The sequence below is a fragment of the Labrus mixtus genome, chromosome 6, assembly GCF_963584025.1.
Source record: "Labrus mixtus chromosome 6, fLabMix1.1, whole genome shotgun sequence".
Taxonomy (NCBI): domain Eukaryota; kingdom Metazoa; phylum Chordata; class Actinopteri; order Labriformes; family Labridae; genus Labrus; species Labrus mixtus.
In genome coordinates, this window is record NC_083617.1 from 23,173,899 (window position 1) to 23,189,800 (window position 15,902).

General features: G+C 41.7%; 1 protein-coding gene across 2 annotated transcripts in view; it reads left to right on the top strand.

The window, feature by feature from the left end:
- The first annotated feature begins 8,224 nt into the window (after nucleotides 1-8,224).
- Nucleotides 8,225-15,902, top strand: part of vps8 (VPS8 subunit of CORVET complex) — a 48,543-nt gene continuing 40,865 nt past the window's right edge. For both annotated transcript variants that reach the window (XM_061040573.1, XM_061040574.1), the window contains exons 1-5: nucleotides 8,225-8,357; nucleotides 13,015-13,083; nucleotides 13,452-13,582; nucleotides 14,709-14,805; nucleotides 15,219-15,251. In XM_061040573.1, the coding sequence (XP_060896556.1) occupies nucleotides 8,286-8,357; nucleotides 13,015-13,083; nucleotides 13,452-13,582; nucleotides 14,709-14,805; nucleotides 15,219-15,251 (402 nt within the window). In that variant the 5' untranslated portion in view covers nucleotides 8,225-8,285. The remainder of the gene's footprint in view (nucleotides 8,358-13,014; nucleotides 13,084-13,451; nucleotides 13,583-14,708; nucleotides 14,806-15,218; nucleotides 15,252-15,902) is intronic.

Genomic DNA, 15,902 nt, shown 5'->3' on the forward strand with positions numbered 1-15,902 from the left:
GCGGAATGTCCAAGCTTTTCACCTTATCTCTAAGGCTGAGCCCTGCCTTCTTCCGGAGGAAACTCTTTTCGGCCACTTGTATCCCCGATTTTATTCTATTGGTCACTACCCGTAGCTCATAACCATAGGTGAGGGTTGGAACAAAGATCGACCGGTAAATTGAGAGTTTTGCCTTCATGGTCAGCTCCCTCTTTGCCACAATGGTCCGGCACAATGCCTACATTACTGCGAACGCTGTGCCAATCCGTCTGTCAATCTCACAGTCCATCCTACCTTCACTTGTGAACAAGACCCCGAGATATTTAAACTCCTTCACTTGGGGCAAGGACACACTCCCTACCTGGAGAGAGCAATCCACTTTTTTCCAGCAGAGAACCATGGCCTCGGACTTGGAGATGCTAACCCTCACCCCAGCAGCTTCACACTCGGCTGCAAACCGCCTCAACGCCTGCTGGAGGTCCCAGCATGAGGAAGCTAACAAAACCACATCATCTGCAAAAAGTAGAGATGAGATTATGAGGCCCCCAAACTGGAAACCTCCCTGTCCCCGGATGCTCCTTGAGATCCTGTACATGAAAATTACAAACAAGACCGGTGACAAGGGGCAACCCTGGCGAAGGAGTTTGTGCCGAGGTTGCAGACCCACATGATCCCCCAAGGGGCCGGTCATAAGCCTTCTCCAAGTCCACAAAAACACGTCTAGACTGGTTGAGCAAATTCCAAACAACTCACCCGCTGTCTATTAGATGGTGGTAGCCAGCGCAGCTTTGTGCGCAAAGATATATCCTGTGCATTAAACCTGCCCAAAAGAGGTGACGAGACTTTAAAGTTACACACATTTGGCTCCAGTGACCCAAACACATCACTTGTAATAGAGTTAAATTAACATCAGAAATGGCCAAAGTGTAGATCTAGTTGTGCTAGAAACCCCTAGTGTGTGCTCTTCAATCATGAAGTTGGTGGGGGAAGAAATACGCAAAGGACTTGATTGAAAGGCATGCAACTGGTAGACCCTACAGTTAGTGGAATGGAGAAAGAAGAACTGTGAGTCTTAATTGGAGGCGATCATTACTGGGAAATTGTATCGGGAAAATTAGAACGAGCCTCTCTGAGTCGCTCGATGCACTGGACAGCTAGTTTGGATGGCTTATCCAAGGTACTGGGTCCATGCTTACTGCAACTTCTGATCTGAAAACTAGGGAGGTCTTGTCAGCTAGGTGGGTGAATCGAAACTTGCTTTGAGTAGATATTGATAATGGGTCGTTGTCAGGCTTTGTTTGGACTAAGCACTTAAGTTTCATTCTCTGAGCATCAACAGGAGAGGCAGTTGACGCGTGTCACACCCTCTGTTGATTGCAAGCTGAAAATCTGGGGTGGGATTTTCATGACGCTTCAGTGTGGCCACAGAGCCCGGGCATCCACGACTATTGCTTTGCCTATTTTCTCTGGTTATCTGCTATACGCAACATGTGCTACAAAGAAATCTCTGTCATTCATGGGAACAGGAAAAGACACATCTGTCATAGACAACGAAATCTTAACAACTTGGCTCTGCTTAAGAAAGCCTCTTCTACCCACCCTTCATTTACTTTTGGCCTCTGGAACTGTCAATCTGCTGTGAATAAAACTGAATTCATCCAAGCACTTGCAAAAATGTCAGACATTCAGGCACTTGCCCTTACTGAAACCTGGATCCGCCCAGAAAATACAGTCACACCAGCTGCTCTTTCTGTTGACACAGTGTTCACACACACCCTGCTCTGTTGGACGTGGAGGTGGTACAGGTATCCTCATTTCTAATACCTGGAAATTCAATAAACTCTTCCCACTGAGCAACAACTCCTCATTTGAATATCACACAATCTTGGTTACTGCTCCTATTAAAATGTACATTGCTATCATTTACCGCCCACCAGGGTGTAATCTGAATGATTTTGTTGTGGAACTGGACATGCTACTCTCAGAAATCCCTGATGATGGAACACCACTGATTGTAACTGGAGACATGAATATACACACTGATAAAGCCCAGGCAACAGACTTCCTTGCTCTCCTATCCTCATTTGACCTCACGCAGGTCCCAACTCCTCCTACCCACACAGCTGGCAACACTCTTGATTTAATCCTGACTCGGAACTGCTCGACAGCAAACCTGACTGTCACCCCCCTGCATCTATCAGACCACTTCTTTATTCAATTCACAATCTCCTTGCCGGAACTCCCTCAGGCACAGCCACAAATGGTGTCATACCACCAAAACATGCGATCGCTCAAGCCAGCTCAGCTGTCTAACGAGGTAATGGCTGCCATGCCTGCCCAAAAGGTCTTTACCGCACTCTCTACAGACGAGGCTACAGACACACTCTGCTCCACACTAGCCTCATCTCTGAACAAGCTCTGCCCTCTGGTGTCCAAACCCGCTCGCAAAACCCACCCTAGCCCATGGCTCACGGAAGTCATAAGAGAGCAAAGAGCAGGGCTGAGGTCAGCAGGGAGAAAATGGTAAAAATCCAAACAGTCCGCTGACCTCAATGACTATAAGCAAAGACTTGTCTCATTCTCCTCCAGCCTGAAAGCGGCCAAGACAACATATTATCAGAACAAGATATGCAATGCCACAGATACAAGAAAAATGTTTTCTGCTTTTAACTCACTGCTTCAACCACCTCCTCCTCCACCCTCCGATCTGTTCACACCAGACATGTTTGCCTCGTATTTTACTGAAAAGGATGCAACCATCAGTAACCAGTTGTCTGAGCCTGACCAACTCAGCCAAAAGGCACCAACCAAAAGTGCCTCACTTGACTCATTCTCCTCTCTGACTGAGGATGAAGTCTCTAAGCTTGTGCTAGACTCTCGGCCCACCACCTGTCCTCTGGACCCAATACCATCAAGCCTCCTGCAGACCATTTCCTCTCCGCTTAATGCTGCACTTAAGCATGTCATCAACTCCTCTCTGTCAACGGGTGTGTTCCCCACCGCATTCAAGCAAGCTCGGGTCACCCCTCTGCTCAAAAAACCCACACTAAACTGAACTTGGCATCTCAGGATCTACCCTCTGCTGGTTCGTGTCCTACCTCTCTGGGCGACCCTTAGAATGTCATGGAAGGGAGAAGTGTCCAAAGCGCACAACTTATCCACAGGGGTACCTCAAGGGTCAGTGCTTGGTCCCCTTCTCTTCTCCATATACACAAGCTCACTTGGTTCAATAATCCGCTCTCATGGCTTCTCATGGCTTCTCATACCACTGCTATGCTGACAATACCCAGCTCTTCCCAGTCTCTGCAAGAATCTCATCATGCCTTGCTGATATCTCTAAATGGATGAATGAACGGCACCTTCAACTCAATCTTTCAAAGACTGAGCTCCTTGTCATCCCAGCCAGTCCCTCTATGCAACCACAGATCAATATCCAGCTTGGAACAACCAAACTCATGCCCACAAAGTCTGCCCGGAACCTGTGTGTCATGATTGATGACCAGCTAACTTTTAAGGTAAGTAGCCTCAATTGCCCGGTCATGTCGATTTGCCCTGTACAACATCAGGAAGATCAGACCTTACCTGTCAGAACACGCTACACAGCTCCTGGTACAGGCTCTTGTGATCGACTATTGCAACTCTCTACTGGCAGGTCTTCCTACATGCACTATCAAACCTCTGCAAATGATACAAAATGCAGCAGCATGACTGGTCTTCAACCTTCCTGAAAGAGCACATGTCACTCCGCTGTTCATCTCCTTACACTGGCTCCCAGTTACTGCTCGCATCAAATTTAAAACTCTGCTGCTCGCTTACAAAACAGCAACAAAAACGACTCCTCCATACTTCAACTCTCTCATCCAGGTCTACACTTCCTCCCGCCCACTACGCTCTGCCAATGAAAGGCGTCTGATCCAACCTTCACAACAGGGTCCTAAGTCTCTGACTAGACTCTTCTCCTCTGTCGCCCCCCGGTGGTGGAATGAACTTCCAAACTCCATTGGATCTGCAGAGTCCCTCTGCACCTTTAAGAAAAAGCTAAAGACCCAGCTCTTTCATGAATACCTACTAACTTAATGATGATGGTCTCAATATTAATGATGATGATGATGGTTGTGACGATTGTTTTTGTTTGATAACGATGACTTATAAGATGGTTTCTATACTGATTAGAGCTCTCAAGAACTGCCGTCAATGTTGTGCTTTGCCTCTGGTCACTTCCTGTCAGCACCTGTGTGTCCAATCGGACTCAAAGCTGATCGTTTGCACTTACTGACATTGTTCCCTTTTTTTCTAGATCCTTGCTTGTGTTGTACTTACTCTCTGATGTATGTCGCTTTGGATAAAAGCGCCTGCTAAGTGAATTGTAGAATTGTAGAACTTCAGAACAAATAGGTATTGGAGCTCTACATGTGAGCATTGGATTGGATGATCAAATAAACACCACACTACGCTCCTTCTGAGATACAGAATCCATCAGGATTGTAACAGAAAAAGAGTCAAGGAAGGTGAGCTTACCTTGGAAACATAACGAAATTGACTTGACCCAACCTTGAAGTAGCCAAGAAAGATATCCATCAGCTCATAAAAAAGTTTCAAGCTAAAATGCCACTTTATGAACAATACCATGACATTATCCAGGATTACGTCAATCAGGGTATAGTAGAACATGTTAAAGATGACCATTACACGTACAACCACATGTTTTATCTCCCACATAGAGCATTAAAGAGGAGCGAGTAGTGTTTTATGCTTCTGGTTGTCTGTCACTAAATTACTGTTTGCTGACTGACCCTAATCTGAATCCTGAGTAATTAAGTATATTGTTAAGCTTCCAACAGCACAAAGTTGCATTCATCGCCGACATAACCAAAGCCTTTTTGCAGATATCAATACAAGAGCCTGACAGAGTGTCTTATGGTTTCTCTGGAGTGATAACTTTCCGAAACCTCTCGAAACAGTTCAAATATGCACTATGCATATGACCAGAGTACCTTTTGGCAACTCCCAGTCCATTTCTTTTAGCAGCGACTATTAGACATCACCTGAAGAAATATCAACAACAGTGTCCTGATGATAAGTGTTTGTATGTTGATGACGTGATTTGCAGTGCACCAAGTGTACAAGCGGCTGCCTGCTTTTCAACACAAGCAAAAAACAGTGTGTTAAAAGTACTTAGATTAAAAAGGAGAACGGAGCAAGATGACTTCATATTTGATCTGAGACAAAAAACATGACAAACACCAAAAGAGGCGTCTTACAAGTTGCTGCATGCATATTCAAGTTCTCTCTCCCTATATCCTCCAGGTCAAATGACTTGAATGGGATAACGAGCTTCCCGAAGACCTGTGGACTATATGGCACGAGAGGTGCACTGAGCTGCCTGATGTCAGCCACAAAACCATTCCAAGATGTGAATATGCAGTGCTCATGGACCAGGAAGCTTCTGTGCAGTACATGTCTTAGGTGACGAGTAAACAGTGCATACTGTGCAGCTGTTCATCTACGAGTCATTCCTCAGGAAGGTAATTGTACAGTTACTCTTGTTACAACTAAAACCAGAGTAGCACCCCTGAAAAAAATCACATTACCCAGACTCTAACTTCTAGGTGATCTTATCGGAGCTAGACTGAGTAAATAAAAAATACAAAGTTAAAGTATCACAGCAGATTTCCGCACCCTTACCTGAACAACGCATCACAGAAGCCTTTGAAATCCCTGGAGTGGATTTTACTGGACCTTTGTATTGCAATTCTGAAGATGAAGTGTATATAATCCTAATTACCACAAGGTTGGAATTGAAATAAAATGTATATAGGCTACCAGGCAACGAGTAACAAAAGTGAAACCAAATGGTTGTCACATTGAGAATGGTTGCTCACCTTCCTGTACATTCATAAATCAACATTAATCCAAGATATACATAATGTTTTAGGCATACACGTTTACAACAGCACAAAGCATTCTTAAGTGAATGAAATATGTTGAATAAAACATCATCTGGCTAAAAATGTCTCTTATCCCTTTTTTTTTTTGAAAGACAGAGTGCTCTGTGTGTTAGTTTTCGTGAACGGTCGGATGCGAGAGCTGGGGCCGCAAGGAATTGTGGGACGGCATTATCTCATCTCCTTTCGTAAAGGATGGTCCGGTGTACCCTATGCTAAAGGAGGTTATAAAGGAAGCGTTTACGCACCTTTCCTTAGCTTTTAGAGAATTCGAACGGCTCTTATCCCTGGAAGCACTTAAATGCTTCCAGGTCATTTCACTCAATTAGAAACGTTCCTAAGCAAAAAAAAGTCAATTTGAATGCACCCTGATGCCTGGCAGAGGGTAATGAAAGTGAACTGGTTAAATGAGCAGGCAGCTAATCAGGCAATAGGGAACAGGTTGGTGATGGGAATGAACTGCTGAGGAGAATCTATGGTCAGAGAGGCAGGCAGGTGGGAGTGGCTGGGTCTGAAATGAGAGGAGAGTTAGAAAATGGCAAAAACAAACAAAATTGAACACGTGAATAAATAAATTATAAAACAAAATCGAACCGTGACAAGGAATAAGTGTAAGGGGAGAAACTGATGAACTAAACAAGATGACAAGTAGAGGTAATGAATCTGTAGTAAAGATCACTATTTGTTCACTATTTTGTTTCCTTTCACTTTCCCTTTCACTCTCTCCTCTCCCCCTTGATTGGTTGTTGTTTGCACTCTGTCACTAATTAATTAGATTGAATTCACCTGCCCACTCCTTATTTAAGACTGCAGTCCCTTGCACTTATGTTTTAATCCTTACATTGCAGCAGTTCAGCAATGGTAAGGTGGCTTTCACTCCTATTTTAGCTACTATTTAGTCTGTTTTAATTTGTCCTAAGCACTTTATTTATCTTTATTTCCTTTCAGAAAGTAATGTAATTTGCTTGTTAATTGTACTAATAGTATTTTATTTTGTCTTTCAGCATTGATGTTCAATCCCATGTGACTTATGTTACCCTCATGATTCACCTAACTTGAAAAGAAATAAACCTGTTACATAAAAATCAAGTCTTGTTGGATTCCTGCATCCTGACCTGATGCCCCATGGTGATAGTACCTCAAATTTGAACCCTTAACAGAATCCAACACTGATGATGGATGAGATGGTTTTATTAATGGCTTGTGTGATAAATTATACCGACCAGGTCAAACAAAAAACCAAACAAATAAAAATAATTCGGAAGGGAGATGAGAGGTTTTTAGGTATAAAAGATGTGTCCTTGGAGCAAATAAATAAGAGACTTCAAACAGATGGGAGGCATGGAGGATCAGGTGGTAAGACAACTTGATTATTCTGCAATGGAATTCAAGAAGTCTGTTAGCAAATGGTCAAGAGTTTAAAGAATGAATTAAAAGTCAGAAAAAGAAACCTGGCTTAAGCCTACGTTAGATTTTGTTATAAGGAGTTATGACAATGTTTGCAGAGATCGACGGGTTGTGGAGGAGGGTGTGCAATCTTTTTAAAGCAAGGAATTCTGGATTTGGAATATATTATAACTGAAATTTGGACAAAAGGAAAAATTTAAATGGCAAATTTCTAAAATCCTAATATATTATCAATTGAGTTCATGGATCAACTTGTTAAACATTTTGGAGGGAAAGTGATATGGTGTGGAGATTTTAACACCAATATCACATTATGGGGTAATTGTAGTAATGGTAAGTGAAGAATTAATGGCGATTTAAAAATATATATATATATATATATTTGGTGTGCTGATGTTAGTGGTACAAAAATAAATATAACTGGTGTCAAATTCATTAGCTGGAATTTTCACATGGGATTTAATTAGAGTGAAAACCATAGGTTTTGTAAACTATAGTTTACAAAGAAGACAGCTGATTGAAAACCTGAGATAAATTAAAGTAGCCTATGGTTCAGTTCAGATCTTTATTGTACCTGGAAGGGAAATTTGATTTGCAGCAGTGGACACAAAAACACAACAGAAACAGACATGGGACAACACAACCTGATGAAATAGAGACGGGATGTTTGGATTTGATAGACAGACACAAAATAACTCTGGGATTGAGCGCTGTAGGATTTTACTTGATTGAGAAGACATTATTTATCATTATAATTTACAGAACAGTAGTACACATTAGATATTCTGATCCACACTCCATTCCAGTAGGTGGCGGAAATTCGTTGTTTGCCAACCGCCATAACACAGAAGAAGAAGAACTCCATTCCGGCAGGCGGCAGTACTGCACCGTGAAGCTGCAGTGAAAGTTAAAACCAGAGAAGAAGAGCTGCTCTTGTGACGACGCTAACCAGCGATGTCGGAGTCTCCGGACGCACACAGCCTCCTCTCTGCTTCTTCTCAGCTCAACTTGATGGAGGTGGACACGGTAATGTGATGTTGTCTTTAAAGACGGGATAGGACATTGAATATGCGCTTTAAACACATCAGATATGTAGCGGTGTTAGGATGTTGAGTTAACTGGTGATAGTACAGCAGATGTGTTGGGGGCGTTGCTGTTGAAGGACCCCTTGTTTACTATCGTAAACACGCTGAAATACAAATAACACTGTTCCTGTCCCTATTGTGACAATCACCAGTGTGCACACACACATTACCGTGACTTGTAAGAGAGTTTGCAGAGTCACAGAGTAAGTTCAAACAGATGAATAGTCGGAGGTAAATGTAGGTGACTTTGCAGATGCCTGGTTAAAAATGCACACAGTGGAGACTCGTTAACATTTACAGTATGGTTAAGACGAGCTTCTTGTTGTGTTTATTGTGTTGTTTTCACTGTGGATCGGATGTATGTGGGGATGTTTTGACTTAGACGCAGTCTAAAGTGGACACATGTGTGGGTGTGTGTGTCCCTCTTAACCCTGCTCCTCCTCTCTCTCTCTCTCTTTCATTTTATAATATTACTATATTACTAAATTCACAAACTGGTAGTTTATTTTTCATGAGTTTTCACTGTTAATAAAATACATATCGAGTATCGCCATTCAGCTAAACAATATCGAGATATGAATTTTGGTCCATATCGCCCTGTGTGTGTGTGTGTGTGTGTTTTGGATGAATCTGGAAAACAACAGTGCACACTACTGTTTGTTATGTCAGGCATTTACCTGAATCCTGTAACACAAGTTTGCGGTTGTGTGGCATTTCAATTCACAGTCAGAACTTCTATCAGTTACGTGAAGTCCACTCGGTGTCTAGTAGTCCGGACTTTGTTTTGGCTTCGGTGCACAACTTTATTTACCCCGACCAAAGTGAATTACCGGACCGTCAGTCAAGTTTCATTACCTGCAGGCCGGGCAAACAGGACACACTCTGTTAGGAACGCGCGTCAAGACAGGTGATACAACACATTACCCACACAGAGCAACGAGACATGAATCACCTTGAAACTGGACCGTTTGACAACACAATTCGTTATATATAACCTAATATGTTATATTAGGTTAAAAAGCTACCACTAGTTTACTTCTTTACATTTAACGGCTGAGTGGGTGAAAGTTTTACTATACAGTACAGTGCAACACAGACTCTACAGTCACTGAAAACAACTTGATTAAAATAATTGAAGTGCTTTCTTTAGTGCAGAGACGGTACACATGATGTGCATTAGTATCTGCAATGTGTACATTTCAACCGAGTAAATGTAGTGAACACACCAACAAAACAGCAGACCGACCCCTGAGAGACAACAACCCTGAAAAGGCACAACAAATCCAGAATGTGAACCACGCCATATCTTCAGTGTTAGAAGGAACAATTTTACATTTTTAATGGAATAACAAGTCGGCCAGTGTAAATTAACAACAAGTATTTAAATATCAGGTCCTATACCTGAGTAAAACATACACTTAGCTTAGCTGTGATACTCTTAAAAAGCGTTTGTGCTAAAAACTTAAGTGTTATGGATACACACTAAACACAGCATGTATCAAATGAATTGACCAAAAGAGACAAGAATCAAGTAAACGTAAACCAACAATCAGAAAAGTAAAGGCTCTGAATGGCCTTCTGAAAATAGTACAAAAAAATACTGTTTTATTTTTTGGGGGGGGCAACATGATACATAAACATACAAAACATCTGTACAACTGTAAAGTCCATGACACCAAAGCCCCTCCATAAACTTTGCATTCATTTATTTGAGATTGTAAAATTTTTCTTAAGGAGCTGATCTTCATGTTGAAGAGTGAGGAAACTCCTTTGTGCAGTAACAATTTCCCCAGCTGTTGAGACAACTCTCTCAGAAGGGACACTGGCTGGGTTGAGGATACTCCCCTGCATGCACTCTCCACATTTGAACTCTTTGGTGGAGTAGGGGTGGCATCATCCACTTCAACAGGACCAGGGGGGTTGTCTTACTGCAGTTCAGGCACAGTTTCCTTAGCTCCATCACCATCAGATTCTGGCCTTTGAAAGATTACAAATATTATGGAATAAACTTATTTGGAAATCAAGTGTTGATATTGCTTTCAATGCAGACATTTTAAAAACTACTCAAATACTGTTCATTAATGTACACTTGTACAACACCTATCTCGACTTCTATAACTTACATTAGATGCCTCCACCTACACTTACAGCTTCAGTGATCAGTCTAGAAAATGTGTCGTCACAGGCCTCACTGGACAAGAAAGGCAGGGTCTTGAAGCCAGGATCTAAAGCTGATGCTACATACAGCTTGTCCTTTAGGGCTGCATACATTAAAGATATTTCACATCTGTAAATTACTTTTATATCATTAGACTGTATACATGCTTACATTATAGACAGACATAAATTCATGCACATGCACATATGGATGCATACTAACATACCAAGAATTTATGTTAAATAACCAAGAGCCTTTGCTAGAAACCCATGGCATTGTCTTTTGTATTTTATAAGCACAGCTTAATGGCCGATCCAGGTAGCACACACACTTCCCCTCCTCGCCCTCTTTTTCCCCGTCAACACTTACCATTGGAGATTCAATCACTAGAAATGTCCGCTTCTTTAATGCCACCACACACGGTCTTCCCCGTGTCACTGTCCCCATAGTCCTTGGCTAACTCCTCAGTCTTCTGCCTTCACTCCCAGACTCAATTAAAATAGTTGTTGTGCACGTATAGGCACAAACGACTCATCCGGGGGGTTTTAAAGAACTGTGGAAAATCTGTTTTTATTTCTGGACCCATTCCAAACCTTTAATCGCGGACCTGAGCGTTTTGGCCCTATCCTTGCCCTGCACACCTCGCTCCAGCAGGAGCAAGCGCGCAACAGCTTGGATTTTGAGAGCTGCTTGTGAGGCTAAGTTTAATGTGTGTGCAAAACAGCGGATGTGCTGCAGTGCCGTCTACTCCACAGTACGAACCATACGAGCAACATTCTTCTGCTACGATGACAGGGTCTCTGTTTTTTATCCCCCACTCTTGCATCACATTGATCAACAGTTCGGCTAAATTCCTTGCTGTGTGTCTAGTTTGAATTTCCCTGGTTTGTGGAAAGTGAAGTGAGTCTCCACTCACTGCTGATGTAGTGAGAAGTAACTGTCAGGTATGAATCTGTTGCCCTGGATGATACCTCTGACCAACAGAATGTAGCCTACAGCATTTGGTATCTTCTCCCATGCAGCATGTTTTCATTTGTTAAGCCGTTTTCACATATGCACTCCGGATAATATCTAGATAATTACAGGAGGACTTCTCTGGAGATTTTCCCGACCTAGCCGTTCACATATGCTCCTCACAGCGGGGGACTTTCCCTGTCAGAGGGGAGGGGGCGGGGGATTTCCTGAGGTAAGAGGTGACGTAAATAAACAACGCGGAAGTAGCAGCCGAAGCAACAGAGTCCGCTACACGACGTTATAATGAGATTATCTTCCTTTATATCAATGCTATGTGTAATCCAATGGGATGACAACATCCACAAAAGAGAGGAGAACAACATACTGAGGAACAGAAAACATAATGCAGCCGTTTAATTACGTGCACGCAGATCGTAGTGGTCGCAGGCAGACACTTTAGGCAGTCACTGTATATAAACGTCATTCTCTTTCTATTGCCTCTAGGTGAAATCTCCGGAGTATATGCGGCCGCATTCAGACACCAGCTCACTCATAATGTCTGCGGAAAAAATACTAGAGGTCTGGCAGGAGAAACTCAGCGCAAAAAATGCGGCTGTTTGCGTTCACACATAGCCTAAAGAACCTCCAGGTAGCCAAATCTCCAGAGTTTTTCAGGAGATTTCCATATGTGTGAAAATGGTTTTAGTAATTTCCCTCCTAAGTAAACAAAACAATTTATTTGTTTAACCTGGCGACTCACTCACCTTTTTTTTTTCCTTTCTTTTTTTTTACCGTTTTTTTCCCCACCTCATCTTCAAGCAGAATTTTCAATTCAATTCCGAACCTTAGCTACGGAGTCGGGTTGGAACAGGGAGGCTCTGATAACCACTTTTATTCATGCCTTGTCTGAGAAGGTTAAGGATGAGCTCGCTTCCCGTGATGTTCCAGATTCACTTGAGGAGTTAATCTCATTGGCAATTAGAATTGACAACAGTGTATGTGAGCGCAAGAGAGAGAGGAAACTGGCGTACACCCGCCCAATGTCAAAGGAGTTTAACATCTCTCACGAAAAAAAAAGACACATCCTTCTTCAATTTCTGTTGTAATGAAGCCCCTTTTCTCTGCTCTCTTTGCCACCACTCCTGGGAGAGGTGTGTTGTTATGGTACAGCCTATTGGAGGTATTTCTGAATGTAGATGTCCCTGCTGGTTAACAACTAGTGGGATTTATCAACACTTGATTACTGACTGATGTGTGTATGACCGAAGTCTGCATTTTTGCTAAATACGTATTTTTTGGTTCTTATGCACACTCTAAATTTCATTTTAAAGACAGAGTTTGAACTCCTTTCTAGTCACTGTTGATAAATGAGGGCCAATGAGTTTTTCAGGAGTTGTGTGCAAGTGTGAAAGCGCTACATGTTAACTTTTACACTTAACTATGAGATCTCACTTTCTGCCTGACGGTTTTATTTCCCTTTTTATAGATTGATGATAAGGAGTTCGACATTCCCCAAGTGGACACGCCTCCTACACTTGAAAGCATCCTCAATGAGGTAAACTACTTTTACTACTACAAGCATTGTACTAAGCTGCATTACACACTGCCTGTCCTTGAATTCCTGTGATCCCAGTAAGGGCCTAATTTGGCTGATGATAATTATAGAAAAAGTTTCCCCACATGGTGACACTAGATAAAGAGTTTATGATAAGATTTTACCAGCAACAGATTTGACATCAAGTTTGGGAGTAATATATAAAACAGAAAGGGTCCATTTGCGGAAATTCCTTTGTATTAGCAGAGACAGGTAGGTGCTCCATATCAGATTAACATTGTATGTTTCTGTGTGTTGTATGTTCCTGCAAATTTATGGGTCAGCTTTTTACTGTGTTTTTTTTTTTTGTTTGCCCCATGTGTCTGTAGCTAGAGGATGAGGAGGAGCCATTTCTGTTGGAAGACACCAGTGTACTAAACACAGACAACATTGATGCATACTCCTGTGACACCTCCTCTCTCGCCAGCTCGGACAGTGGAGACCCAGCACACCTCAAAAGGCAGGAACACACACACACACACACACACACACACACACACACACACACACACACACACACACACACACACACACACACACACACACACACACACACACACACACACACACACACACACACACACACACACACACACACACTTTTCAGTCATCAAACACTATAGGTATACAGCATGTGCTCAAGGGTACTGGATTAGCTGGTTAATGAGATACTTGATAGTCACAAAACCTACTAATAGTGCTTACATTGACAAAATATGATAGTGTAACTGTATAGTTTATGTTTCCCACATCGATATCAGCGCTTCTAAGATGTCTCAATGCGTTGGATGAAGGATGCAATGCCTCTTTTAGTCTGCATTCTGGGTATTCTGTTTACTTACTCTGATGATAAAAGTTTGTGTCCCGAGATTAGACAATGCAAGCACAATGTACTACAGACTAAACAAGAAATACAGACTTAAGACTGAAAATAATATGTGGGGTTGGGGAAGTGAAATTATATTTGTTAATTGCCAACGGGTAATTCAAAACAATCATGCCTTTTGGTATTTATATACCAAAAGGCATGATTGTATTTTTGTACATATATTTTTTTAGAGCAACATTTTTTTGTTGGACTTTCTTTCTTTATCATTGCAGATAGTTGTGCAACATTTTAAATATTTGTGAAACGATTTAAAAAAAATATGCACACAAAGGTATTTTAATGTAGAAACTTTCGGGATTTCCATTTGTAATAATAGTCTGAAAAGTTGCTCGAGGGGGAAAGAACATTTTGGTCAAATACATTTTTTAAATTGAAATTGTCTTCTCTCTCCGCAGGAGTTGAGAGGGATTTGTGTTTTTAAATGGAGTTTCTGCTATGTTGCACGGAGCCTGCTCTCTCTCCCCTGCTGTTTCTCGCTCTCTCGTGCACGCAGCAATTTTATGAATAATTAAAAAATGTAATGAAAACAGGTCAGAAATATACCTGAGCGGCCAGCCTTAAATATGCTTGGGCGGCCCGCCCAGTCATCGTCTATGTGTGGGAAACACTGCACTCATTTAACTTTACTCATACCGTTTTGTCTCTGCATATAAAAGGTAATAACACTGAAATGTTGTGTGTGTGTACATATGTAAAGAAAGAGGAGGACACAGGATTTCAATGCGCCAGTCCATGGGTCTGTTGTTCGTCAAAGTCTGCTGAAGGGGATTTCCGCACAGATTGTCTCTGCTGCCGTAAGTCAATCACACACTCACAAATTCTAACATAAACACATAGAGCTTAACTGGGGTTGAAAACAGTCACAGAAGAAATCTCAAGTTAATGTTGAGATGTTCCTCTCTAAGGAATCTTAAAAGTCTCACATGTACAGTATGCATGTCGTTCTGATGTAATTTATGTAGAACTCAGCCATTAAGTGCATTCCCATGTGTGACTTTTAACTGACAGGCATGGGTTTGTACATGCATCTGCACTTTGATGCAGGAGCTGGGAATTCTACCACTGAGCCGCAGCCAAGCCGTACCTATTATCTTCTCTGTTACAGAAATCTGTATTTTACTACAAATCTTTAAACTGTCATTTGTGCACAATTGCTTTAAGATTTGAATTACGCATTCTGATGAAAGTATTTGTATTTTTTCCACAGGACAAGGTGGATGCTGGACTTCCCACTGCTATAGTGAGTATTTACTTATTCAGACAATGGTTCAACTAAGATAAATAATTGCAGTTTAAAGTTTAATTATGAAAAACAACCCACGATTCTTTCTAAGTCCTCTGATAGCAGACTTTAAATGCCCTTATGATGATTTATAGCAATTTCAGAATTTTAAAGTGGCTTCATACCAGAGACATGGACAATAAATAGAATAGAAATGACAGGTTCTGCTTTGGGAATCTTGCCTTTTATCAACAGATGATAGCTTATAGGCAGACAGGAAAGGCAGGGAGAATTGGGAAAGGGTTGGATATGACGTGAAACCACAGCTTGATAATAAAGAAATTCAGTGCTTGGTGTCTTTCTGCCTCTGTTACCCCTGCAGGCCTGGAACATTTCCATTGTGATAGATGGTTATTTGGAGTTTTTCTGTTGAATGTTGTTTTCTCCCTTTCTGTATTATTGACTTGCATTGATAATGTGTTTGTAGGACATTTGCTCTAAATGCATTTGTTTTTGCTTTTTGCAGCACATTACATGGTTTGAAATATTTTGGATTATTCTATGTAAGCATTGTTTCTAAATGTGCAACTTCTTTCTGTCAAAAACATCTTTTGACATTTGCAGCACATTAGCCCTTGTCTGTCTCCTTTCTTATGTACAACTACTGCA